Here is a 26,549-nt window from a genome sequence, read left to right as displayed (position 1 = left end):
TTTAAGATAGTTTGGTTTTAGAATTCAGCCTACACTGGGAATTTAGGCTAATTCTTTAAAACTGGAAAAATTTCCTAGCTGCTTCTTTTTATACAGGGAGTGAAACCAAAATCATAACGTTCCAGAATGCTAATTTCTTTGATGATTTCTCAGATGTCGTAAGAAACAGGTAAATGCTGTAAATGTGGTAACTGAATTAGTGCAGAGCTGAGCTGCATTATCTACCTTGCACCAATTTAGCAGCTAGTTTAGCTAATGTTAATGAGCAGTAGTTAATTCAAAAGGACTTTTAGTTTGTTTACTACAAAGTGTAAAAATTCTCTGAATCAGACACAGTACTGGAAAAGGTTTGCCAAATGTCAGTCGTGGCAATGATCTTCTCTTAGCAGCCTGTGCCTGTACTATAACATTATCTGGGGGCTCAAGCTGACACTGAAGCCAAATGTTTGTGTAGGTTGGATCACTGGCTTCTGCCAGGAGGCTTTTCAGGCCTGTGGCTTTTCAGGCAAGAAAACTCAGTTGCAGAGAAAACTGGTTTGCACTCGAGTACTGCCTCTGTGTGCAGACATAGGCATGCGGCTCCATCTGGCTCAGGTTACGTGACGCTGTAAAATCAAGCACAGATTTGAGTACAAAGTTAGTAATGGTCATGTCGATGTAGCCACAGCTGGAGATACAGCTTCATTGCTACAGCTACTTTTGGAAGCTGTAAATCCATGGCTCTGGTATGTTGTGCTGAGATTAGAACAACAGGTAGGAATGACATAGTGGAGTAAACAGGTAGGTAACCTGAATGGCTTAACCTTCATGGTCCCATGTTGTCTAACTGAACTATATTAACTTAGTAAACTATTGGGTTTTATGGAGGGTGTTGTTCTACATGCCTTCTTTACAGTCACTGCAGACTGTTTATTTCTCAGTTTACTAGCGTTAGTTCAGTTCTGCACCGGCTAACATTGAAATCCCTCCTAGAACGACTAGAAGCTTCTCCCACCATTATTTAAAATACCATAGTACAGGCTGTCCTGCTTTTGGCAGAACAATCTTACTGATTTGGTGCTTAAAACGGTGATCTGTGACCTATCCACAGTGGAGCCCTGAATTAATACTGCTGCTACTTGAGTTGGACCCAGGGTCTGTGGTTTTCTGCTCTGGTTGTCTGAAGTAGAGCTGAGCTCTACTGCCACGTAAAGGCTATAGCACAGTACAGCAGCATCTGCTGCCGTGGCAGTGCATCCCGAAATACCCCATGGGTAATCATCTGGGCCAATCCTCTGAATCAGAAAACTTGTTCTTGATCGCAGTGAAACCCCTTCAGATCTGTGTTTCTTAACCAGTTGTCGCCTCCAGAGTTTAGAGATTAATTCTCTTTCAGAGACCTTCAGCACCTATTTTAACTCATCTCCAGAGAGCAGGTGTGATATGCACCCTCAGAAGGGTGTTCAGCACTTGGAGAAATGAAAAGCCAGGTCCTCACAAACCCTGCTTTCCCAAAGGGAGACCCCTGTGGCCTTTAGATTATGGCAGAACAAAATAAGCCTCAGTTCTCCTTCCCAATACTGAAAACTGGAGCAACTTCTCACGTGCCAGAACCTCTCTTTTACAGTTTCCACAGCCTAATTGCTGCTTGTCAGTACAAAAAAAAAAAAAAAAAAAAGAATTAAGTACACAAAAGCATACCCTGATAAAAATAAACAAACTGAAAAATTCATCGTTAAATGACAGACAATAATGTGTTCAAATGCACATGCATGTATTAGGAATGAGATAGTGCCTCTTGGCGCTGTAATTTCTGCTATACAGTTCTCATCTGATGGGCAGCATAGGGCTTGGGCCAAGTTTATTGAATCCCTTGTTTCTCATGGGGTCTCCAAGAGGCCTTGAAGGTGACCAGTATTCTGCATTGCCTGAAGGAAACATAACACTTAAAGAAAATATGAGCAGTGAGCTCTGAAAACTGAATTTTCCAGATGTCACAATGATGTGGGAAGCTGCAGCGTAAGTGAAACTGCGCTGCCTCGCTATGTCTCAGGGTTTAGGCACACCCAGCTCGCTTGCAGCTCAGGCTCCCATGAAAAAAATGTTTTCACTTGGCACAGCCTGTAGATCCCGTTTTGCTGCTCTTTATCCCCAGAACGGCTGTCATTGCCTTTTCCACTCTCCACAAAGGTTCGCAGAACTTACTGGCTCTGCATCTTGCTTGCAATATCTTTGCACCTCGTTTCTGAGGCCTCCTTCATTGGTTAAGAGCCATTAACCTAGAGCAAAGAGCAACAAATGAGAATACACGTGCTGCAGGCACCACGTGGACACATTTTAAAAGGAACACAGTGAATGAGCATAGGGCTGGGAGCTGAGAACCTAGGGTATTTTAAGAAAGACCATATGTGAGAGACAGCATCCCTCAGCTGATAGCACAGAGGGAAGACACTGCTGGTAAGATGGCTGTTGGTACCTTGACTTCCAGAAGGAGTATCTCCCATCTCTCACTGACTCTTGATGAATTTCTTCCCTCAAGTTTACCCTTTGGAAGATAAGAAAGAAAAATTGAGTCTGGTGCACCATTCTTGGAGGGCTGCCAACCACTGCCCAGGGGATTCCACTGCTTGGGAGAACAGTTCATTTTCCAAGCTCACTCAGCCCTTCTTTTAAAAGATATCTTAATATAGGAGGGTTTTGGAGATACTGCCAAAACAAATGCATCCTAACTACAATTCTCTCCTGGCTCAAATTCCTGAGCCACCTTTCCCACACTGTGGTTCAGCAGGGAAAAGATAGAACAGCTTATACTGAGTATGAAATCATTAAACTTCAAAACAAATCATCCCAGGATCGGTTTCAGGGCATTTGAAATAAGGGAGCTAGCAATGGAAGAACATCCCCTGTAGACCCAAGCCCTACAGGAGCTGGCATCAGACCAGAGGTAGCTGAGCTGCTCTGCTCTGGCTGCCTAGGTACAAGAATTACCATGTATTTGTTCTTAATTACCATGAGGTAAGCATGCCTACAAACTATAGCAAGGGGTGCTGACATGTTGCACGTTTGCAGCTTACCTCATAGTAATTTTAAAATATGTTGCTAGTTTGTATTTTGCATATGTTATGAAAAGACATTCAATATCTCACTCTGGAATCTTTCCAGAACTTAGAATGAAGAAATTAAAAAAGCAGACAAAAAAGAATTACATTATGAGAATATCAGAGTCTCAGTGCATGGCAGGAGAAAGGATGGAATGTCAAGACTTGAGGAATTATTTTTATTGAACTATCATCATGTAACATTACTCCAGAGAATAAAGGAGCAAGAAAAACTAGTGATGAATTTACAAAGTATCAAGACAGGAGTGTATATATGTTTTAAGGTGGTCCATCATAAAACAAAGGATTTATCAACCTTTCACATCAGTGAGGGATACTTGGAAAAGTTAATCTGAATTAATTAACTTGGCTTTAGACACACTCACTCATGAATAAATTCAACTCTTATTTGACTTAGCTTACTTACAAATTTACTTTAAACCTACAACTCAGTCAGTACAAAGAAAAGGCTGAAGAAAAACTTTTGCAAGATGCAATTTATATGGCCATGTCCTTGCTTTTGACCCAGCAGAAAAAATTTTTAAGGATAATTATAGAACTCTAGAGGAAAATTACTCAAATATCTCCAGAGAGGAACAAATAGAAAGTTGATTTACTTCAGATCACATAATAAGGGGGCCTGAGATGAAGTCACTGTATGAAGCTTACTTCCAGATTGCATTACAAATGAGATAATAAATATATGGAGGAATGGAAATTATTAGTGGGAAGCCTGCATGTTTTTTGATTTCGCTTATTATTAGAGTTGATATAGTTTTAAATCTCAAAGTTTAGAGAAAAACAGTTTGAAATCAACTCGTTCATAATACCTGAAGACTCCAAAATAAAGCAAAACTGTGCCTTTCAACGAAAATCTAGCAGTAGAGTCATAGAGTTCAGTCTTCAGTTTTTGTATCCTCTCTTTACATTGTATAACATCTGCGTTTTACAGTCTGTCCTTACAGCTTTCCCAGTTGTCTGTTCAGCTTTTATCTTCATTGCACCCAGAATTACAGAATATCACTACTGTCATCCAAAGCAGGAAATGCTAGCAATACCTTTCTTCTTTAGATTTAAGGCTTGCAAGTGCGTGAGAACATGCAATGTTCCTATCTTCTTCATAAGTGCACTAGAAGGTGGACAGTAGTGCAGATAGTGCAGGTGCCCTGTAGTTATTCGAAAGCAGCTAAAGGATGGTATGCCTTTTGCAGAGCGCACAGAGCTAGATCTCCTGCTGCAGTGGAATTTGTTTGCTGCAGCATCTTGCAGAAGCCAAGCCTTCTTCTGTGGCACGTTCGTGGGAGTACAGATGTTAGGTTTTCTAAAGCACTGACATTTTGTTGTCACGAATCGTGCAGGTCAACAAAATTTAGCCCCAAATTCATGAAAGGTCAGCAGAACGTTAGCTTGCATATCCGTGTATTAAGTTACCAGTTCCCAGGGAAACCTGAGGCCCAGTATATGTAAGTGTAAATATCCCAAAGACTGAAACTTATATGCTTAAGCTGTTTTTTTGAAATGTTTTTCTGTAAGCAACAGTTTCTTTCTGTTAGTAACTTCTATAACCCTCACATAAGCGGGTGGCTTGTGAGAGCAGATGTTCTCACATTCAGTAGGGTATTCACTGTTTGTTGTGAATACCATATTTTAGAATTAGTAGCACACCTGCTTGCAGCTGGAGATAAATTAGGTGTCACACTGTTCAGGCTATGTGTTTTCCTGTCCTAATGCCTAGAGATGTTGCAGAAGTATTCTGAAATTGCTTCATTGTAGCATCATCCACAGCAAAGGTCTGTTATTATATGGACTCACTTACCTTCACATTGCCAGGGTGAGATGCTTTTGCAAAGACTCATGCGTGTTGGATGAACACAGCAATTTTTACGAAATCACTTGCCCTGAAAATACAGTATCTACCTGAAAATACAGTCAGTACTGTCAGCCTAGGACAATCAAAAGACAAAGCCTAATTTTAATCTGTTCTGATGATACCGCATTTACTGTGTCTCACCCCATTGAGTACGTCCTGATTGCATTTCCAATAGATGTAGCTACTAAATTATCTCTAGTAAGAGTATTTACAGACCGTGTATTAGGAAATGAATTCTCAGTATATCCTTAGTTTCCATGGTAGCTACAATGAAGGTCTGATTAAACTCATAAAGAGACTTCCATGCTTTCAACTATTATTTTTCTATAAGGCAGCAATTGCCAACTTTTCCTCTTTATAATTACTTTGTATACTACTACTATACTTAGCATCATCTTATCTAGAGTTTTCAGCCAAAATCCATCTTTGATATTGAGTATTGGTGGACTTTGAGAGGCTGTTTTCCCATAGTATCAATTGCTTCCCTGTAATACCTTACAATTTGTTATGATTCTTCCACTGCACCATTTGTATATAAAGGCGTGACTGCCCTTGCTTTTATCACCACCTGCAAACTACTGCCATTTACCTGTTCTTACAGCTGTTTTCCTTGATACAACCCCAGATGGTGGCCTCCCTGAGACACAGACTTATTTTTGCTTTTACTCATTTGTTAAATGCCTGACTTCAGGGCTGATCCTCTACTGCAATATAAATAATACATAAATATGTATTAAATGTACATAAATAACCTCTTATTAAGAATCCTTTGCCATTCTAACCTCATTAGTGTGGAGCACCAATCTTCTTGATCTTAATAATTTGCCATTCTGTAAGCGAGTCAGTTAAATTTGTGAGCTATCCCAAGAAAAGCAAGGATGCTAAACCTTCTCAAAGTCCTCGGGCAAGTCCTGCTCCCATTCATATGATCATGTTAACGTGAATTGGATACTACAGCAAAGGAAGAAAGATTTTTTCCAAAGGCACCATCAACAAAGGCAGGAATGGCTCTGGGGAGAGGAATTGGGTGAAGCAAAAGGAACAAAGAGATGAAGTGGGTGAATTCAGATCACATCAAGGTACGTCTCCCAGCAGTTTTATTCTCTCGAGGGTAAGTTCCCTGGAGGGAGAGATGGAAGTACCATCACTTCACATCTTTAAAACTGGACTGGAGAAGATGCCAGGAATTCCAATAGAGAATCCTGAGTATGTACAGCAAAAAATAGGCAGCAGCTTGATTTTTTCCATATTGGTATATTTCTTACACAGCTGGTAATTCGGTATCAAAATTTGTTTTTTCTCACAGCACAAAGATAAGCGAAGCAACATCCAGAAATTTCAAGGCTTTATAACTACTGGGCAACTGAAGACTCTAGCAAAATAACAGAAATAATATATTTTATCTGAAACATAGGGAGAAAGAGACTTCTGCCATCTTGATTCTAGCAACGCACAACTATCTACAGGCAGTCTAACATCTTGTCTTAAAAAGAAGCAGGCGAGTGGTAAATCAGATGCAAGAGAATTACCTGACACGTACTTGCAAGACCTCATTTCAGTAGAAAAGAAGAGGCTGTTTTTCTTTTGTCTCCTGAGGCATTTGATGCAAGAGGTGAGAGGAACGTAGTTTTACAGCGTGGAAATTTTTTGCGTAGATAATGCGTGCTGTGGGAGGAGCACCCTGGTCCACACAGAAGTGACGGAAGGATCCATAATCCATGAGGAGGTATCACATTGCCTATGGTATGTTAGACATCTGACATATCTATAGAGCAATATGGCAGATACTGAATAGAGAAAGCCATTGAGGCTTTTTAAACTCATACAGGAAGAAAAGCTTAACAAGCCCTCCACAGCAAGGAAGAATACAACTGTAATTTGTTGAATAGCTTTTTTTTTTTTTTGAAAAAAGAAGAGATCAGAACAAAAAGGAACAAAATCAATTTCCTACTAAAAACTACCAAAGTCTGTGGGAGGACTAAGAATATGCAGCATGTTTCAGATGTTTCAGTTATAGTTAAGAGCCTTCAGGGACACTGTATCTAGCCCAAGTAAGGAATGGGGCATCCTTACTTAGGGGATATATACATAAGGGGAAGGGGAAGGATTATGCTGCGTACCAGACAAAGAGGCACACTTCAGAGAAGTGCTTTTCTAGCAGCTGTAGAGAAACATGAGAAACCACAGTATTGCTCCATATGTAGGCCAGGAAATGGCTGAACTTGTTCATCAACGATTGTTTTCTTGCTTCAGGAAACGAAGACTGCTTTCCTTGGAGAGCTCACCTGAGCCTAGAAAGACCTTGCCTACTGTCTCCTCCAAGATAAATGGCTAGGACAGGGCAGCTTGTTATAGAGGAAGCTGGCCACTAATAAGAAGATATTAAGTGTGTGTTTGTGCAAAGATAAGAGAGAGTATGTTTTCCAGAAAAGACTAGAGTAAAAACTCAAAAGAGACTTTTTTTATCCCAGAGCCTATACAGACCAGATTGAAACTGCTAGCCAGGCCCTCTTTCTAGCCGCCAAGTTCTGACTAAATAAAAAAATAACAAAAAAATCTTGTGTCAGGTCACCAGAAATGTAGGGAACAGATGGTTAAAGGACACTGTGAAAAGGGGATCAACAGTGTGAGAAGTCCGTAATTAACAATGTTTGTCTCTATCTTTCTGGGCTTTATTATTTAACTTTGAACATGTGTATCCATTCACACTGTCCTATCAGCACTTAATGCAACTGTCTTCCTAACATCTTCTGTGACCCAGTTGTCCCTCTTGAGAAGAGGTCTTTCCCTCCTACATCAATGTCCCTGTAAAATGAGCAGTCTCTGCGCTAGTCCTGTGAGTCTCAGCTCAGCTCTCTCTTGCTGCACTGCGTGCCCACCATTGACCCTCCATCTCCTGCTGCTTTGATGCAGTAGTGGTGTCCCTGGCACCGCGGGTAAGAAGTTACTTTGTTCCACAGGAGAAGGACAATGGGCTTATTTCCTCTTCCATGGACCATCCCATGGGCTCATATTGATCATATTGAGAGTTAAAACTAGGAGAGACTGTGAAGAGCAGGGTGTTCCTAACTAGCTGGGGCTGTGCATTAATGTATTTTCATGTCTTTTTTTCCTAAGGTTTTCCAGTTAAACAAGGAGTACATCATTGTGCCAGGTTACAAGATAAACTGAATGAAAAACAGTGACCAGGCTAAACAAAGCACCACTTGGGAAATCCAGAGAATTTGTCCTGCTAATAAAGAATTTGCCCCCTCAGTAAACAAAGAATTTGCAGTAGGATGAGGGTTTCTGGTTACGGAGTGCTGTGGCCAGATGCATGGGACATTGCTGTGGGACTCTGAGCTTATGGACCCTCATTTTCTATGCCAACTTTAATTTCTGTATCTTTGTTCTGAGTCCTCTCTTCTTATTTAATAGCTTTTGAAGAGAAGCTTTCTCTCTACTGTGTGCTTGTATTTACAGTTCAACTTCCTTTGTATTTCACTTGCTGACTTTGCTTCCTAAAGTATGTTTGCCCTCTCTATCCTGTCATAAGAAAGTAAAGAGAGAGAATAAACAAGTAAGAATAAATGATTGAATGCAACAAAGAAAAGGCTGGTAACAGAGCTGGGTTGTCTTAAGTTTGCTAAGTATTACCAGACAGCCTGTAAGTACTTCTCAGTTTGTTGAATAATGAACACCAGATAGACTGCAATGGCACAAGTTAAGCAATTAGCTTTCCTAATCATGTCACTTTACCCTTTCCCGTTTATTGATTCCCTGAGAACAAAACCACAAATTGAATTCAACCTATGGGTTGGCCCATCCAAAACAATGCAGGAAAACAGAAGATAAGGAATTGTACATTGTTTCCTTCTGCTGTAGATAGAGGTGGTGATATTTTATTCAATACTTTAGATTTTCTGTTGAGCCTTTCTTGTGAAAAGCCAGGTGGGAACAGTAAAGATTTTGTTACCTAGAGGAGTGCTTTGAAGGGTCGGGACCCGGAATCATTTTATCAGCTGTAACAGTGTAGTTAGAATGTCACAGACTGCTGCATAAAAGAACATTTCACCTAAAAGCATTTTCTTTCCACTTAGACCTGGGGCTTTTCAGAAGGCTTGAGTACAACTACATCAAGGTATATCCGCATTTGAAACTCTATCAGAAGTTTATAGGGGGTGAGAAATTGTGCCATGTAGCTATGAGGAAAGAGAGAAGAGTTTTTTTTTCTTTTTTGTTTTAATGAATGCACCTGTTTTTTCTGGATAAAATATTTATAGCTGGAGGAATTTTTTAAGGTAAAATTAACAAGAGAGCTGTATTTTAAAGCAATGCTCAATCACAATTTAATGAATTCAGTTAGCTTGAGTGTGCCAGAGTAGGCTGCAAAGCCAGGTCAGACTCTTTTGCCAGACCTGCAAGGCAAGGGGCATCACCCGGCCGGAGACAGCTTGAAATTCTGCTGTGAAGGTCACTGCTGATATTGTGTGTAGTATGTGGGGAGCACCACCTGCTTCGTGCTCCTGGGATGCTGGGGGAGAAACAGCTTCCTGTCCCACGGGAACTCAGATATGTCTGCTCACCCTCATTATATTTTTTCCCAGTGTGTATCACAGAAGCAATTTCCTTCCTTTAATGAACAAGGAGCTTCCACTTACTGTTCCATAAATTCCCATTATAAGCCTCTGTATATTTTTGCACTAGCCACTGGAGAGAGACCGTTGACAGGCAGTGGGAGAGAACATCTGACATACATACAATATGTGGGTCACCATAGCCAACTTTCACAAACAAAGGCAAGAAGCAACCACCCTCTTGCTCAAATGGATGAGAGAGATCACTGTGGCCACCCTTTGGTGAGAAACGTACCTTTCAGTCTAGGTTTACAATCTTTACAATTTACAATCTTTACAAAGTTTACAATCTTTACAATTTTTAAATCTACAAAATCATTATCATCAGATGTATTTTGGTTAACATTCCCCTACGCAACATCAACAAAGTTGGCTTGCAGATCAGAAGAGCAAAGGAAAAACAAAGAGAAGAGCAAAGCATGTGTATGGGAAGCACATACCTGTAGCTGATTTTGGTGGGAACAGCTACTGAACAGTTTTGTCTTTTGGTGCTTACAGGAGAGCTGTCGGGACTGTGAGTTGTTCTCATGCGTTACTGTGAACTGTTGGTCGGGCGTTCCCCTGCACCTCTACTGTCTGACCACTTGGGGACGAAGTGGGTGGGAGTGGCTCCAACGCTACGTTTGTTAGCTTAACGTGTCCAACGTTATACAGGACTGTCAAGATAGGTTGAAGAGCATATTCAAAACCCATCAGTAGTTACTCATTTACAAATGAGACCATACAATTTATAAGGACTGTTATCTCTATTCTCCGGTACCTAATCCATAACCTTTCTTCATCGTTTAGAAACTCTTCCTTTAGGCAAAATAGTTTTATTCTTGGGAGTGAACGCTGTGAAGAGACTTTTTCATCCAGGCCAACTGCTTCTGCTGCCATTTTTCCATCCCTCCCTAAAAGCCTGTAGGCTGTTGCTGATATCCCCTGGACCGTTCCCAGCCTTTCCCATCCCTGTGTCCTGCCTACTTTTGTAGCCTCCTGCTTTGGAATACAGCGTCCAGAACCACCGACCTTGCCGGCTGAGCTGGGTGCAGGTGTGAATATTCCTCCTCCCTCCCTAATCAGCTTCCCTAGTGTTCATTCAGGCTTTCTTATCTTTTCTATTGTTTTAGCTTTCCTGTTCTTTTCTTTTTTTTTTAACAATCATGTTTGGTTTATTCCACAGTAACCCAGTACAAATAAACGTATCAGACATGTGCTTTATTAAGAAAACAGTTCAGTTCCTGCACTCCCATGGACTCATTTGAAAACCAAAACACTGCAAAGTGTTTATGGGTTGAGCAGAGGGGGTTACCTGCCCATTGCAGCAAAAAAAACCCCAAGAGTTAGCAAGATAGGATTCAATATCCAGCTGCCACTAAGGAATTTATTAATGTGTTTCTCTCAGTTGTCTTCCTTTGAAAAACTTCTGAAAAAATGAAGTTACACGTCATTTCCCTCCCAATACTTACAGTTAAATACAGTCAAACCATCCTTAATCCAGTAATTCACAGGTAATTTCTTCTATTTTGATCTGCAAAATTTATTCTCTTCAGAAAATTGCTGTAGAGTTCAAAAAAAAAAAAGTTAGAAAAGCCCATTCTCTTACTTTTCATTTTCTAATTTCTATCCTTTGAGTGAAAACTAAGATTTTTCCCTCAGTTTGTTCAATAAGAAACACAAACTGTTAGCCAGCACCTTGTGTCCTGTGCACGTGGACAGGCTTGGTGCAGAGTGCACAGGCAGGCGTTTCTCTTGGGGACATGCTGGTAGGTAAACGTGTGCACTGCTTTTTTTCTTAGGCTGATATTTTTCGCATCAAACTTTTTGTCAGGTTTTAATTACAAGAAAGAACTTAAGCTTTCTAACTTAAAAAATAGTGACTTGACAGGAGAGAAATTGTTTTCTGGTTTGATGTCGGCTTTGTAATCTCCCTCTGTTTTGGTCTGTCAGCCTTGCATCTCTTTTCTGTTTCGAGTGTGGAAAAGCAGTTTTCCACACTTTTCTTTTGACTTTTCTTGCCTTGCTTTCCTGACGTGCACATTCTCCTCCGCGTTTAAAACAAAAGCAAAGAGCAACTCCCAGAAGCAACTGGTAATGGTTTTCTTCAATTTACCGTCCTTTCTTGCAGTCTTTCGACTGAGGGGTGTTTAAACTGCAAGGCAAGATAGGGCACGCTCTTCAGCACAAGGCAGTTGGGCTCTTCAGCAGGGTGCACCATCTAACAGTCCTGCTCATCCTTCCCACCTGTTCCTTACAACACCTTCTTACGCTGCTGTGGGCTAACTGACAGCTCTTTAACCAAAATTGCTATTCATTATACTCTTTACTTTCTGGTGCTTTTCTTGGAGAACATTGGAAATTGCTTTTCAGGCAAAAAGCCTCTTTGTTAGAGCTGCCACCACAAATAGTAGGAAAGAGGGTACGTGCTACTAACCCAGGCTACAAGGGATGTCTTAAAACAGATTCGGCAGCTACAGAAGTAGGATCAGGGTGGCTTAAAACAGGTTCACTATGCTCTTACTTCACATGTGGGAATAGCTAAATTATGCACGCAACTTGTTGCTGCATTTTCTACAGCTGGCTGGCAGCAACTGGTTAAAAGGCAGCATGCAATTTGCTTTCAGTTGCATGCTGCATGTGCTGGATGCCCAGTGCCAGTTGCCAGGAGTGGCAACTCCTCTGACCACAAGTGACTTTTCTTGGCTGCCACGTGTTTTGCATACAGTCTCCTCATGCAGATATCTTTGGAAAACTATAGAAACACCTAGGCAAATAGTGCAAGGAAGTAAATTAAATGCTCACTTATTTAAATGTAATTTCTGTGCGTAGCTGTGGTAGCACTTAAAAGATTAGCACAGAACAAAGTGATCGTCAGAATATTTTGTTAGTATATTTTACACATGATATATGGCCTTTTTCAAGCTTGGGAGACAGACTGCTGCATAAACACGTGAAAGCTAGAGAAGCTCTTTACTTCAGAAGTCCTGATTGTGAAGTGGAAGCTGCTGCGTGCTTTGGAGGAGGTTGATCTAAGCTGTGCCCTATGACGCCCGCTGGGAAGCTGGAAGGCCTGGGCTCACTGCACTTTTCCTTGCTCAGTCCATCTCAGGCAGGCCTTAGTAATACTTTGTTTTTCATGAATAAAGCTAAGCGATAGAGGCAGGGCCTGGAGATGGGGGACCTGCTGCTGTTTCTGTTTTGACACTTCACATACTTCTTCACTTTCAAGCAAATCTTCCCATTCCTTTAGTGTGATTTTTTTTGTATGAATTGAAACCTCATTCATTTCTAAAATGTGCAGTGTTAATACACCATACTTTCATTAAAAAGAACAATTGTTACTGGAGTAACACCTGTTTGTAAAACATTATTAAGCAGAAGTTTGCTCTGAGGAAGCAGAGCTCCCGCTCTTCAAATAGCGGAGCAGTGCCCTGGGAGCATACTGCCACGCAAAAGACTTGTTTGTAGCTGCAGCACTTTTCACTGTTGCTGTTTTCTGTACGCTGTGGAGAACTTATGCAATCCCTATGCGGTCCCATGTGTTCATCATTTCATATGTGTAGTCAGCCTGACTGGAATAGCCGCTAACCTGGCTGCAGATGCACTGAGCACCCAAGCAGCTATTTTTAATTGAACACTAGTGTGAAATCTCTCTTTTCTTCCAGATGTCCACACAGAAGCAGTTCAGGCAGCCCTCGCTAAACATAAAGAAAGAAAAATGGCAGTCCCCATGCCCTCAAAACGACGTTCGTTGGTGGTACAAACGTCAATGGATGCCTACACACCTCCAGGTGAGCAGCTGCGTTTGTGTCTTTTAGGAAATTTTTTAAAATGAGTCCTTGTCCCACTATGAGCTAATAATGTATCTACATAGGCAATAATAGAAATGACATTTGAAGCACACTGAGCAAAACATTGAGGTATGTTCAAGAGCAGAAGAAAGTGAACTGAATGGCTGAAAAGTGAACAGGGGCAGTTCCCATGACTGCTTTGCCCATAGCAGTGCCTGAACTTGCACTTGTCCTTTTGGTCTTACGAAGACCTAAGTGCAATGCCAAACTTGTCGTATTTTATGTGACTCCAAGTTCCTTTCCAGTTTCTAGCTGACCTCCCTAAGACTGTAATGGAACTTTCTCTTTACGATTTGTCCTCTTCAGGGTTTTCCCAGCCATTCCTTTTCTAATTTATCTGCTCTTTAACCTACCACAATGTGAAAATATCCCACATCCTATGCATTCCGCTACTCACTGAGTCCAGGGCCCGTCAGCTGTGACTGAATTTCTCACTGAGGGGTGAGTTCCTTATGACTGAACAAGTTTTTTGCACAGTCTGTGGACTGATGCTGGCAAAGTATTTGGGATTTTCTGTACTATTAATAGGTGGTTGGAAATCTTCAGAAGATCTCGAGCCACATTATAAAGGAAGAACTTCATATTATCCGTATTTGTTTTTGTAGAGAAATACATAAGCAATGACCATAGAGCAGGAAAACTCTCTTAATGTGCAGTTAGCAATTGACTTCATTTCAGGGCTTTCAGTAATGCAAGCTTTTCTTACTATGTTTGTCTGCCATGATGAGTTTCTCTTAATGGCAGTTATCTTTAGATTTGTAATGTGAACATGCTTTATCTCTATTAAAAAAACCCAAAAGCATTGCAAATAACTGCTTATTTTTAATTATTAGATACTTCTTCTGGTTCAGAAGATGAAGGCTCCGTACAAGGCGACTCCCAGGGAACTCCCACCTCGAGTCAGGGGAGTATAAACATGGAACACTGGATCAGTCAAGCGATCCATGGCTCTACCACATCGACCACTTCTTCTTCCTCAACACAAAGCGGAGGCAGTGGTGCTGCCCACAGACTAGCTGATGTTATGGCTCAAACGCATATAGGTTAGTAAATCACCCTTTTGAGTATTTTTCATTTTAACCTGAATTTGGTCTTTGACACTTAGCTTATGCTGCTATGTGAAGCTTGGACGTGACCTTTCCTACAGAAGTCTCTCTTGTCCTTTTTCTTCTTTTCTTTTATCCCTTTTACATATTTTGTATGGAAAGAGATGCATGTGTTCTTATTCGGAAAAAAAAAAAGTAGAAATTAAGATCTGGGGTAAACTTCTGTTGTGGCAAACAGCGTCTAGATATTGGCTCCCCAATATCTTAAGATGTGCATATGCATGACTTCCATTGCTTTGCACTAAAGAAGACCTCTGTAGGATCCTAGATCTGTAGGATCTGGAGTAGGAAAAATTCGTGCTTGCAGCATTAATGATTGCTTGTGTTCAAGCTTCTCCTGCCTCTGCACCACTTTAATTACACAGTTGGAGTGATTTTTAATAATTTTCTGTTAACATTAGGCCCTCTTAAACATTTTTCTGCCCTTAATTGAATCTACAATACTGAGATTTCTGACTACTGCGGTCCTTGGGAAAGCCTATTATATATCCTCAAAAAAGGGAGCCAGTACTATTATTAGCAGCAGGTTTATATCCTTTGGAAAGATCCTAGGAAGTCAAGGCTTTCTTTCCTTTATGGGACTAAACTTCATAGACATTAATTATTTCTCAGTATTTTTGCCGTTGACATTAGTCAATGACATTAGATGTGTCATTGACATTCATCTTCACTTAAATGAAGCAGCTATTAAATTAAGTGTATGGAAAGTGAGGCTTGTTGTCCTCCCTTCATTCTCCAGTAACTGCTCTTTATCAAAGGAGGCTTGGAGAATTTCTGTTCCTCTGTCTGCTTTGAGTGCATTCTTACTGGGACTGTGTGAGGGGTTGTCTCACTGAAAATCTGTTGAAATCTGTATGGAAACAAACAAAGCAACCTTGCTATTGTTCTGTTTCCCATATCAGATGCAGGTTAGTGGAAAAATGTATGCAACTTTTCCTCAACCAATTGTTCTTTTTGAAGTATATGTATATATTCAGAGGTACATAACAGCATCTTAACTGTTCCTGATTTCATGTACTGGAGCAGTAGTCCTTATCCCCTCTGCTGTCAGCATTACTTGATGTAACACCTGTATTTTTGGATAAGTAATCCCCTAACCAATGCTCTAGAACTGCTGAATTGCAGTCAGGAAAAGAATTTGTATTGTATTCTTAAAATCATGTTAAATGAATAGCTCAGAACATTGTTTTAGAAAAGCACACACTTCTGAACCCATTAATCATTGTATTTGGTTATTTTCTGTGACTTCATCTTGAAATGCTAGAGGAAATTATAGCATAGAGAATTAAATTTATCCAAACTCGGAAAGGTTGCATTACTCACATACCAAGTCTTAATGTGTCTTTAAATATAGCTACTTTATAATGTGACATTTCAGTAATTTTAAATCTGGCACAGTAAGTCTTTTATAATCACTCTGAGTTTGCGGTAAATAATACAGCATTTATAGAGCTACATTAAGATGGCAGCTTTTTGAGGAAGGGGGAAAACACTACTTTTTTCATGTTTTTCTCTTTGTTGTTGTTATTGACTGGAAAGATCTCTCCTTTGAAGAAAGGAGTTAAGCCTGTCTCAGTGTATGCATGTCTTTATTTGTTCTGATGATGAGAAGCCTTAAATTGCATCGCAATCAACGTGGACAACAGTTGTGATATAATAGTGTAAAGGTCATATGGATACAAAATCTGAGCAATATCTGCTAATAATTGTAACACATGTTAAAATACAGATTCAGACTGTGTTCTTAAGGTTACCATCAGTCATTGTTGCAAGGATCAGTGAGAAAAGTAAGAGAAGCTGAACAAGAGATAACTATAAAGTGTGTTTCTTCATAAGTGAGTTGCTGTCTGATTTCATGTTGTAAAAATTTGAAAGTAAACGGCTCTCATTTCTTCTCGATCCGAGAGGGTGGATTTTGCATTTAATTGTATCTAAGAGATAATATATGTGAAGTATTCCCATGGATAACCTTGATATTTCAGAGGTAAACGTTAAGACAACGCAGTGTGCCAGTGATCACAGATGAGTAATCCTCTTTGATAGGAAAGAAAGTGAGCGAGAATAATCATCCTGTTCTGCGAAGCTCCTCTGAGGCTTCTGAGACAATTTGATCTGGAACACAGAGAATGTATATTTATATTCATACTGTATGTTACATGTATATTCCCATGGCTTAATGTTCAGCCCAGGGTGGTCGTGTTCTCCAGAGACAGATCAGCTTACAAGAGAGAAATCATCTGCAAATATAAAGGATACTCTGGATATTCTAATTCTGATAAATGCAAACTTAAGGGGCAATAGTAAAGACCTTTAATGATAAAAAACAAAAAAGGCTCAACTCTGATCTCAACTAGGATTTGACCTCCAGAGTGCATGACAGAATCCAAGGGAAATTTTTCCAATTTAAGATTCGTAATGCAATCCTGAGAAGGGATTTGATAAAAAGCTTTGACTGTAATATCGTAAGAATTTGGCTTTGTGGATCCTTTAGATCGTTTGCATAAACTATTGCATGCTTTTAATGTTATACTATTCATTTAATTTAGTGTCTGCTGCTCTGTTGTGGCCAAAGTTTTAGTATAAGATAGATTTCCTTTAAGTATTTATTCTGAGATTTAAGACACTAAAGCATCTGTACTGAACTACAGGGAGAATCTTGAGTTTGACATGGGTATTAAAATTGTGTTGGATGATTCTTGAACTTGGAGGTCAAACCAGTGAAAAATACCTAATGCTTAGGACATGTTTGGGTTAATACTGTATACTTTTCGAAGGTATACGAGTCTTTAAGCTTGCGTTTGTCTATATTATATTTTTTTAATATATACGTATATCAAAATCGAGGAGAGAAAGTATATCCTAGAGGTCAGAAAAGGTGTAACTAATGGTAATCAGACAATGCTTACCTATCATTGTAAATTTAAATCTGTGCAGATTGAAGAGCTAAATATCCCACTACAAAATCCTGATCCTGTAGGTGCATTTAATGTTGCCTTTATATGCTTCAAATATGTTTCTATTTGAAAATCAAAGGCCTCTTTCCAAATTAGAGGCTACATAGGTTTCTAATAAAAATCAATATAAAAACATGTTCCATAAGGCATGACTGATGGTTTTCTGACAACCTTAAAATTCATATATGTTCTGAGGGGACGTATTAACTTATGATATGGGAGACTAGTTTATGATGCTCTCCATCACCTGGACATTAACACAGAAGAAACCTATTTGATGCAAAAAGGTACAACTTTGGCTCTAAGATCACTTCCCCACAACAAAAAGAGCCAGCTTGCCAGGGAGAAAAGGCTATGTTTGCATCAAGTACAGTATTATAGAGATGCAATTTGAATTCCTGGAGACTTTCCAATTACATAGTGCTTACCTGTGCTTCGCAAACTTCCACTGAAAAGTATTCCCCCACCTCTGCTTCTCCTCAAACATGGGGCTTTGTCAGTATATATATGAATGTGCCCTGAATCATCAGTTCTTTCTCACTTTCATAAAATGTGGTAAATTATATTACTCCAGTGGCAGAAATGAAGAGAGTCTTAACTGGAAACAGCTGTTCAGTCTGTGATCTTCTAATGCAAGAATATTGGAAGAGAGGGGAAGAAGGGGTTACACAAATACGTACGCTTGATGGAGGAAATGCTTTGAAGTCATGCAGCTGTCACAGTTTCTACTTTTTAATCAACAGATGTGTCAGGATCATTATTTTTAACTAAACCTCAAACAGTGCTTCAAATTACCTGACGTGGAGTCCAAGCATCTCCATACGCAATGTGCCCATCCGCTAACCTTGGACTGACTGTTCTTCTTAAAGGCTACATTTCACATAACATAGCAATTAACTTTTTCTTTAGACATCATTCAGACCACATTTTTGTCTGTAGGATTTTGATTTCTCCAGGCCTGACTCTGAGAAGAGAACTGACAGAGACTTTGCAACTTTAATCGATGAAACCTACAGCTGTAGATATTGCCATTATAAAGCAACTGCTAAGCAGATACTACAAAGGAATAGGACAAGACAAACATTAGTGTTCCTCGTCTGCTGGATAAGGATTCATCTCAATAGAAATCTAAATAGCAGGTGGCCAGCTAGTGCTAAACCCAGCTCTGTGGCCAGCCAGTGGTGACGACATCGAGAAGAGAGGTTGCTTTTGGATAATTTCAAGCGGCAGGGCTGCTTGTTCAAAAGGAAGTTTACCAAAGAGCTGAAAGGTCCTTTCCCATGTTATTTCAGCTTGCTTGGCACCATGTATTACAAAGATATATTTGGGCTCAAGCATATAGATCTGAAAGGAGAGCATCTCTGCTCTGTGATGCTTTGGATCACGTCTTCTCTCCCATGCATAAAAGTAATTTCATCTCACTGCTAAAATCTAGAGGGAGATGCTAAAGGAGAACTAAGGAGTACTAAAATTCCATTTGCATTGTAAAGTCTGAAAGATGGAAATATTTCACTGGAAAGATGTAAACAATTACAGCTAACTTTAAAAATACTTTCTCATGTTACTAATAGCTGACTAAGTAAAATTATTTTCTTAGTCATGATCTCCTCTCCAATTTTCGTAGCAAAACTGCTTTATAAGTAAAAGATGAAAAGATAAACATCAGCATTTTTTAATTGACTTAGTTATTGGGTAATTCAATCATTAACTTAAAAAAAGCTGCCACTTAGCAAGACAAGCCAAAAATTGTGCTGAGACTAGAATACTTGTCAAATGACAAGATGTCTAAAATGAAGACGTTATTCAAACAATTATCAGCATAAGCTTCATTGTCCAAGCTATTATACTACAGCTGATTACTTATAAAGCATTATAAAGTTTTTTTTTTTGGTTATAATGATAGGGAAGGATATAATCAGACTCAGAAGGCTCAACTGAACATGTTTAGCGTGCAAGATATTTTTGAGTGACAAGATCAAAGGCATCTCCTGTTTTGCTCAACCAGATTCCATAATGTCTATTCCTAGGGGGATCGTGACTATAAACATGAAATAACAACTGTAGACATTGGTATCATGTCTTAATTTTTCATGACAATTATCCATCAAATTCTACCTTCAAATGAGAAATTTCCAAAATAGCCATCTAATATAGCCATCTATATACTGTATGTATTGCCATGAAGATCAGTTATCTTTGCTGATGGTACCTCTCTTTGGGATTGAGTGCACTAGAATTACAGTGGTCCGAAGTTCTTCAAGACTTGTGGCAATTCTTTTTACCCATTCAGGTGGAATTCATTGTAGAAATCAGTGTAGTAGAGTTAGGACATCATAATGCGTATAGGTCAGATTTAATAAAAGTGTGTCTTGAAAAGATTAAGTTTTTCCACAATTTTTGCATTTTTAAAGACTCTTATCCTATCATTAAATGGAGTGTGTTCCTCCTCACTTCAGTGGCAGCAGTTTGAAAGCCTGTCTCGGAGTGTGCTGGGGATCATTTATGTCAATAAAGAAAGAAGTTGTTATTTGTTCATGGTATTTATCTCCATCTAACCCTAATGCTACTAAAAACCTGGACAAAAATTAATGACACAGCCTGTAAAAATAGTACAAATACGTAGGTAATACAGACTCAGACTCGAAAACGTGAAAATAAACTGTGGTAGCATTCTGAGTTACCAGGCTATGAAAGAGAAAGATTAGCTTTGTGGAATTGTTTAGTAGCGATGGCATGAGTCAGAGCAAATTGTGTTTGCCTTCTGGAAGGCAAGTCTTTGTTATGCGGAAGAACTGAAATAGCTCTGTCTAAAAATATTAGACAAGTAAGTGTCCATGCAGAAAGCAATGTTCATGTGTCTTTACATTTTATTTCTTTCCCCTACATTCCAACCCTAATTCCTAATTCCTGCTGTAATTTAATTCTTTCCTAATATACAACAATTTTTTTTCAAAACTAAAATTGTCAAATTCAAAACACAGAAGTTATTCAAGTGATGTGCATAGGCACTTGCAAGTGGTTGACTTAACATGCTGTGCTCTTTTTATTTTGAAATACTGATGCAACAATCAATCAGAAATATATTTGTATGGGCCTTTTTCTACCTGAACTTGTCCACAAACTTTAACTTGGTATAAAATTAAATGTTAGTGGAGAACCAACAACCTATTTGTGTAATTTTTTGGCCTATGGCTTGAATGCTTGCAAACGTACAGCCCCTTTTTTAATCAATGGAAAACTCATATATTAAAACCATGCTGTTTTTATACCACCATAATAGTTCTATACATTCTTTTTGTACATGAACTTTAATGCCTGTTTGGATGATGAAGAAAAATGCAATTGGTATTCCTTCCTCTCCCTTTCATTTTTCTCCCCTGCAACACTAGAGGGACATGGTTAAACCTTTTAACTTACTTTTCACAGAAAATCATTCTGCCCCTCCAGATGTTACCACTTACACCTCAGAACACTCAATACAAGTAGAAAGACCACAAGGATCAACGGCACGGGTAGCACCAAAGTATGGAAATGCTGAACTTATGGAAACTGGTGATGGTATGTCACAGAGCAAAACTGTTTTCTTTTTGAGTATTGTAACCTTTTTAGTGGTTAGTGTATACGTCTACTCTTTGTTTCTTCTGGGCACGTTTCACTTATGAACACGTACAAACAAAAGTTACAGCATCTTTTTAGTCCTAAAATAAACTGGCATGCATGAAGCCAACATAGAGAAATATTTCTCAGTCATCAGAGCTGATTCCCTTTAGAAGTTGTTTAGCAAATGAAAGCAGCAAACCTCTCTAGATCTACTTCTATCGTGCTGTCCGGTTATAGCTAATCTGTCTTTTAAATGGCAAAGAAAGCGCTATACTAAGATGGCTGCATCGTGAAAAGTAACATATATTGGAAGTTTTATTTTCTGAGTTTTTTTTTTTTTTGAAAAACAGTTATTTGTAAACCCTTTCTTATTTACAGCTCCTCTTTTCTAAAACATGTGAAACAGTATTTCAGCAAGCTGTGGAACTGATGACCAAGTGTATTACATCTAAACTTAACAGCTTCAGATCTAAAAATCACTTGGTAAAAGTGTTGGAGCCAACCTTATGGAAGGGTAGGAAGCTGAAATTTCTCCAGCGCAGCAGGAGAAAGCTATTAGTTCAGAAACAGATGACATGGATGTTGTAGAGGCTTTGCGCTCTGCCAGGAAGAAGGAAGGGGGAGATGTTTGATGGGATTATGCTATAAAATGCCCTGTGACCCATGCCCCTGTTCAGAACAGTGTTTTCCAAAATGTTGTATGAGCAAGCATACTCCCTTTGGAGTTTGCGGGCTGATGAATTGGCTGTAGGGATGTTCAGGGAATACAGCATCATGCTGAAATCACACAGAGATGTGAGCCATGGCCAAGAGGGCCCTGGACAGACAGTTCACTGCGGTTTAAAGGGCGAGCCAGAATAAATGATGGGGCAGAACTTATGACCCATCCTCCTTGCTGAGCTGCGGTTTGTTGGAAGCACTCTAGTTGGACAGTGTTGGTATGACTAGTAATCATGGGGAGAGCCCACGCCTGTCTTCTTACTGACCATCACCAAAGCCACCTAGAAGTGTTCTCTGTGGTTACCAACATTTCCTGTAGGGATGGGGTTTTTCTCTGTGCTTCTCTCCCCCAGTCTATGTGCTGTTTCCCCTCTAACTTTGCAAGCTCACTCTGAAATTATGGTATTGTTGTTTTCATTTAAACTAGGCATCATTGTTCCTTTTTGCTGAAATGATCTTAATGTCTCCATGTTGAATACTTGAGTCACAGTCACGGTATGGCATGAAACTGTAGTTGTGGTGGCCTTGCAGTCCTAGCCTTTTTCTTACCCCACTTAACGTCTGGTGGCGTTCAGCGGGCGGTTGACTGATGTCTCCATTGATCCCTGTCCTGCAGGAGTACCAGTGAGCAGCAGAGTGTCAGCAAAGATTCAGCAGCTGGTCAATACTCTAAAACGGCCCAAACGACCACCATTACGAGAGTTCTTTGTAGATGACTTTGAGGAATTGTTAGAAGGTAAAATGACTGTTTTTCAAAAGGTTTTGGGATCTCTTATTAAAACTCTGTAAAATGTTTGTTTTCTACACTGACTTTCTAGAATGCTAAGTAAGCCCTTCCAGTACTGACAAGTACTGAAAAATATTGATATTCGGTGGGATCCTCCTGCAGTGGACTTGGACACAGTGCAGTCTCTGTTGTTTGCTCCACTTGTGCTTATGCTTGCAGTGAAACTGTATAATTCGGTATAAGAGAGAGTGGAGGAAAGCTTTACTCCAAGAACATTCAGCTGTGTGTTACAGCCATTTCTTTTGAATATCGGTATGAAAAATTTTGTCAGTGAAGGGGCGTGTTAAATGTTTTACATACCCTTTGGTAACAGAGAAACATGGAAAAAATGAACTAAATGTGAGATAGAAACAAGCATAAAGTAAATAAATGAAAAACTTCTTTTCAAAAGACCAGTGCTTCTTAACCTACCCGACGGCTTTGAGAATTATGATTTGCCCGGATATGGTGATTCAAATAGTATTCTTAGAGGTTTATAAGAAAGCGCTATAACAGAATATGGCTTAAATGGTTATGTTAATGACTTAGAGTACAGTTTTTCACTGGTTCGGCAGTTTATTTTATTACTGCTTTTTTTTTGCCAAGAAAACTTATTCCCCATCTCTTCTTAGGGGAAAAAAAAGGTTGATTATTTCTAAGATAATCTATGCATGCTGCCTCAGTAGTTTCTTCCTCTGCTTGCAGAGCTGGTGTGAGGATAAGCACATGTATTCCTGAGGTGTTTCACTTGCTTCATCTCTGTTAGGGTTAAAACTTAATTGTTCTATTATGTTTCTCTGTAGCTTCTCAGTACCTCCTAACATGTCGTTATTATCAGGATATTTTGCAAAGGTAACTTATTCTCTTGGTTACACAGGTATACACAAGGTATAGAATTTACATGGTAACTGTATATCTTTTCATAATCATAAGTTCAACAGCCAGATCCAAACCAGCCAAAGCCAGAAGGAGCTCAGATGTTGGCTATGCGTGGGGAACAATTAGGTGTGGTTACAAATTGGCCGCCTTCTCTGGAAGCAGCTTTGCAGCGATGGGGGACCATCTCACCGAAAGCTCCTTGCCTAACCACTATGGACACTAATGGGAAACCACTGTATATCCTCACTTACGGTAAGCACTCTTCAAACTCCTCATTTTTTTGTATAGCAGTATGTAGTGGTATATACACACACATATACATACATATATACATACATATAGTAAATGCATATATGTATACTGAAAAAAACTTCTAATGATCTATCTATTCCATTTCTAAGTAGGGTAAAACAATTCTGAAGCTGGTGGTGTCTGATTAGGAATTTGTGAGATGTTGTAGTGCAATTTTTCCATGAAGAGGAAAAGATCTAAGTTGATACTTCCCTGAAATCACAGATTAAGAATGACAGATTTTGCTGAAGATTAACTTGAAAATCTATTCCCCTTGGATATTACCCAGGCTTTGTTCTGCAAAAGCAGGATCTGGTAAACAAAGCTTCCTGAAAACTTAAAATAGGATTTTTCCCCTGTTCTGCTGACATTGTAATTTGAATTACTCTTCCTGGTATTTAGCTGTACAGCTAGAAAAAATACCCCCTTGAAATAGATTTGCCAGGATGCGTTTCAGTGTGGTCTTTGCTTTGTTGATATGTTTTGGTGCATACTGCCTGACAGCCTGCTGCAACCAAGAAAGGCCAAAAGGATATAAACATAAGGATATCTCTGTCAAATAACTCACATTTACCTTCTGTAACTCATATTTACCTTCTGATTGTGATATATTTAGGGGACATTTGGGAGATGTTCAAAGGAATTGTTACGGACAAATGTCAAACTTTGAAAGCAAGTTGGAACATTTTTTATATGTTGCTGATACAGATATAAAAAATAATATTGCATTTTTTATTTCTACCTTCTTATGGACCTGGAGTTTTGTGCAGAGACTATTTTTGCATGGTGTAATACAGACATCTTGTCTATGTTGTTCTGTGCTGAATGATCCATTCCAATTTGGAGTGAGACTGAATGATTGTCCTTGGCTGAAAATACATTTGCTGCAAGTTTGGGATTGGAAATTTATTTGAAAGGTTTTAAAGCATAACAGAACTCTGCTGAAGGTCTTGCATGAAAACATTTTCCCTTCAGGTACCTAGAGTTAAAAAGCTACTTAAATTAGGGGACAAACATACGATTCACCGTTGATCAATGTTTTCTTCCTTAAGGACATTTACGTGGAACTGGAAAAGAATTTTAAAGCTTGCAATTATAGCCTTACAGAAGAGTAATTCATATCATCTACTGAAAGCCCTAAATAAATTGGACAGGAAAGAAAATGAAGATGTTATTGAGAATCAGACTATTTCTGAATATGGGAATCTGTCCAGGGAGTCTTAAGCATATGTCCTGCTTTGCCTGCAGAGCTGAAAAGCTGGGCAAATCAAACTCGTGGAGCTCATCCACCTACCTCACCTGGCTTGCTTCTCTTCCTAAGCCAACTCTTTCAGAACCCCTTTTCTAGGTTGAGAAAGATGAGACTAAAACTCATTTTTTCGGTACTACAATTCGGCAGCCCTCTAGGAGGTCATTTTTGCTGCTGCTTTTCACTGGTTTCTGGAAATCAGAAAAAAGTCAATTCTTTTTATTTTTTGTTTTTATAGATGATTCTTCTCTGCTAGATAGGTTTCCAGCTAATAGTCTTCTTCATGAGAAATATTAATTTGTTGTGACACAACAGTTTTCTTTACTTAAATGGCAACTACTTTTAAAATATAATTTACCTTACAGTCATCTGCCATTTTATTGGTGATTTTATGGATGATTTTGGTATAACTATGCCACCTCTTGGCTCTGTAATATTTCCTAGTAACTGTTGGTGTGGCATTATTTATAGGTGAATTTGAATATTAATAGAAGTTAAGTCTTGAACTCAGCAAAAGACATGAATTCGTAGGCATGAATTTTTATCCCTATGCAGAGTTCCACTAGCCCTTGTGGTAGAATGCACTTCGGAAAGACGAGCCTGCCAACAATCCCACCGTATGGTATTAATAGGATGCTTCCTTTCCTTGTGTATGTGCTATGACCGGATGACCAAAACTTTAAAATGTCATCCCTGGCAACTTCCAGTAGCCTCTGAGTTTGTACCTCACAGTTATTTTCAGGTTCTTTGCAAATTCAAGGAAACATTATTACGTGGATTTTTCTTGGGTCATATATTCACTATTTTGACAAATATTGAAGATTTTTAAAAATAATTCTAATATTCTAGAGGTTCATTCCTTGACCTCTTACCTACAGAGTCCCTTATGTACCTCTCCTTGAGTATTTATCCTCTGTTTACTTCTTCTGCTTCTATCTCTTCTTTACCCTTTCATGTCTTTATGAAGATCTTCTTCATTAATCCTCCAACTTTCCAAGTGAGAGGAAGATCCTGCATGACGTCTGTTGATCCCTTTCTTTCTCTTATGCATTATCTTCTCCAATTTCTATCTCTGCATGGATAGATTTACCTGCTTATTCTAGACCTACATCCTTCTTTCCAAACTGCATTCTGGGACTGTTTTTGTGACAGATTTTTAGCTGTCAGCTAAATCACATCATGGCTGAGTAAGAGGGCTTATTCCCTCAACACCAAGCATATTCATCTCCTCCTTTTTTGATCGCTGTAGACAATATTACCATTCTGCCTGTCACTCGGGCCATAACTTGGGTATCATAAATGACGTGGACATTTCTTCAGTTTTGTACAGCTATTCTGTGTCTAGACCTTGTGAGTTATTTTGGAGGCAAATCTTCTCAAGTGTAGACCTTCTCCTCATCTACCCAGCTGAAACTCATTCTATCTCTCACCTTACTGGTGATTCTTGCAGCATGCTTTTTCTGGCCCTGAAAAATGCAGTCTTGCCCCTTTTATCTATCCAGAATGTGGCTACAAAAGTTTCTCAACTAAACGATGACTTTTACTCTTTCATCTATGTATATCTCTTCACTCACTTTTGACTGTCTAT

At 39.2% G+C, this 26,549-nt stretch overlaps 1 protein-coding gene across 7 annotated transcripts in view; it reads left to right on the top strand.

The window, feature by feature from the left end:
• The window catches only part of DIP2C (disco interacting protein 2 homolog C), a 337,417-nt gene that overhangs the window by 202,223 nt on the left and 108,645 nt on the right, over nt 1–26,549 (top strand). For 6 of the 7 annotated variants that reach the window (XM_068934312.1, XM_068934308.1, XM_068934310.1 and 3 more), the window contains 5 exons: nt 13,211–13,336; nt 14,230–14,439; nt 20,883–21,014; nt 22,393–22,512; nt 23,476–23,673. In XM_068934312.1, the coding sequence (XP_068790413.1) occupies nt 13,211–13,336; nt 14,230–14,439; nt 20,883–21,014; nt 22,393–22,512; nt 23,476–23,673 (786 nt within the window). The remainder of the gene's footprint in view (nt 1–13,210; nt 13,337–14,229; nt 14,440–20,882; nt 21,015–22,392; nt 22,513–23,475; nt 23,674–26,549) is intronic. The other variant, XM_068934309.1, reaches the window with a different exon arrangement.

Source organism: Struthio camelus, chromosome 2 (genome assembly GCF_040807025.1).
Source record: "Struthio camelus isolate bStrCam1 chromosome 2, bStrCam1.hap1, whole genome shotgun sequence".
NCBI lineage: Eukaryota > Metazoa > Chordata > Aves > Struthioniformes > Struthionidae > Struthio > Struthio camelus.
The sequence above is the reverse complement of the archived record's forward strand: the minus strand, read 5'-3'. Positions and strand labels throughout refer to the sequence as shown.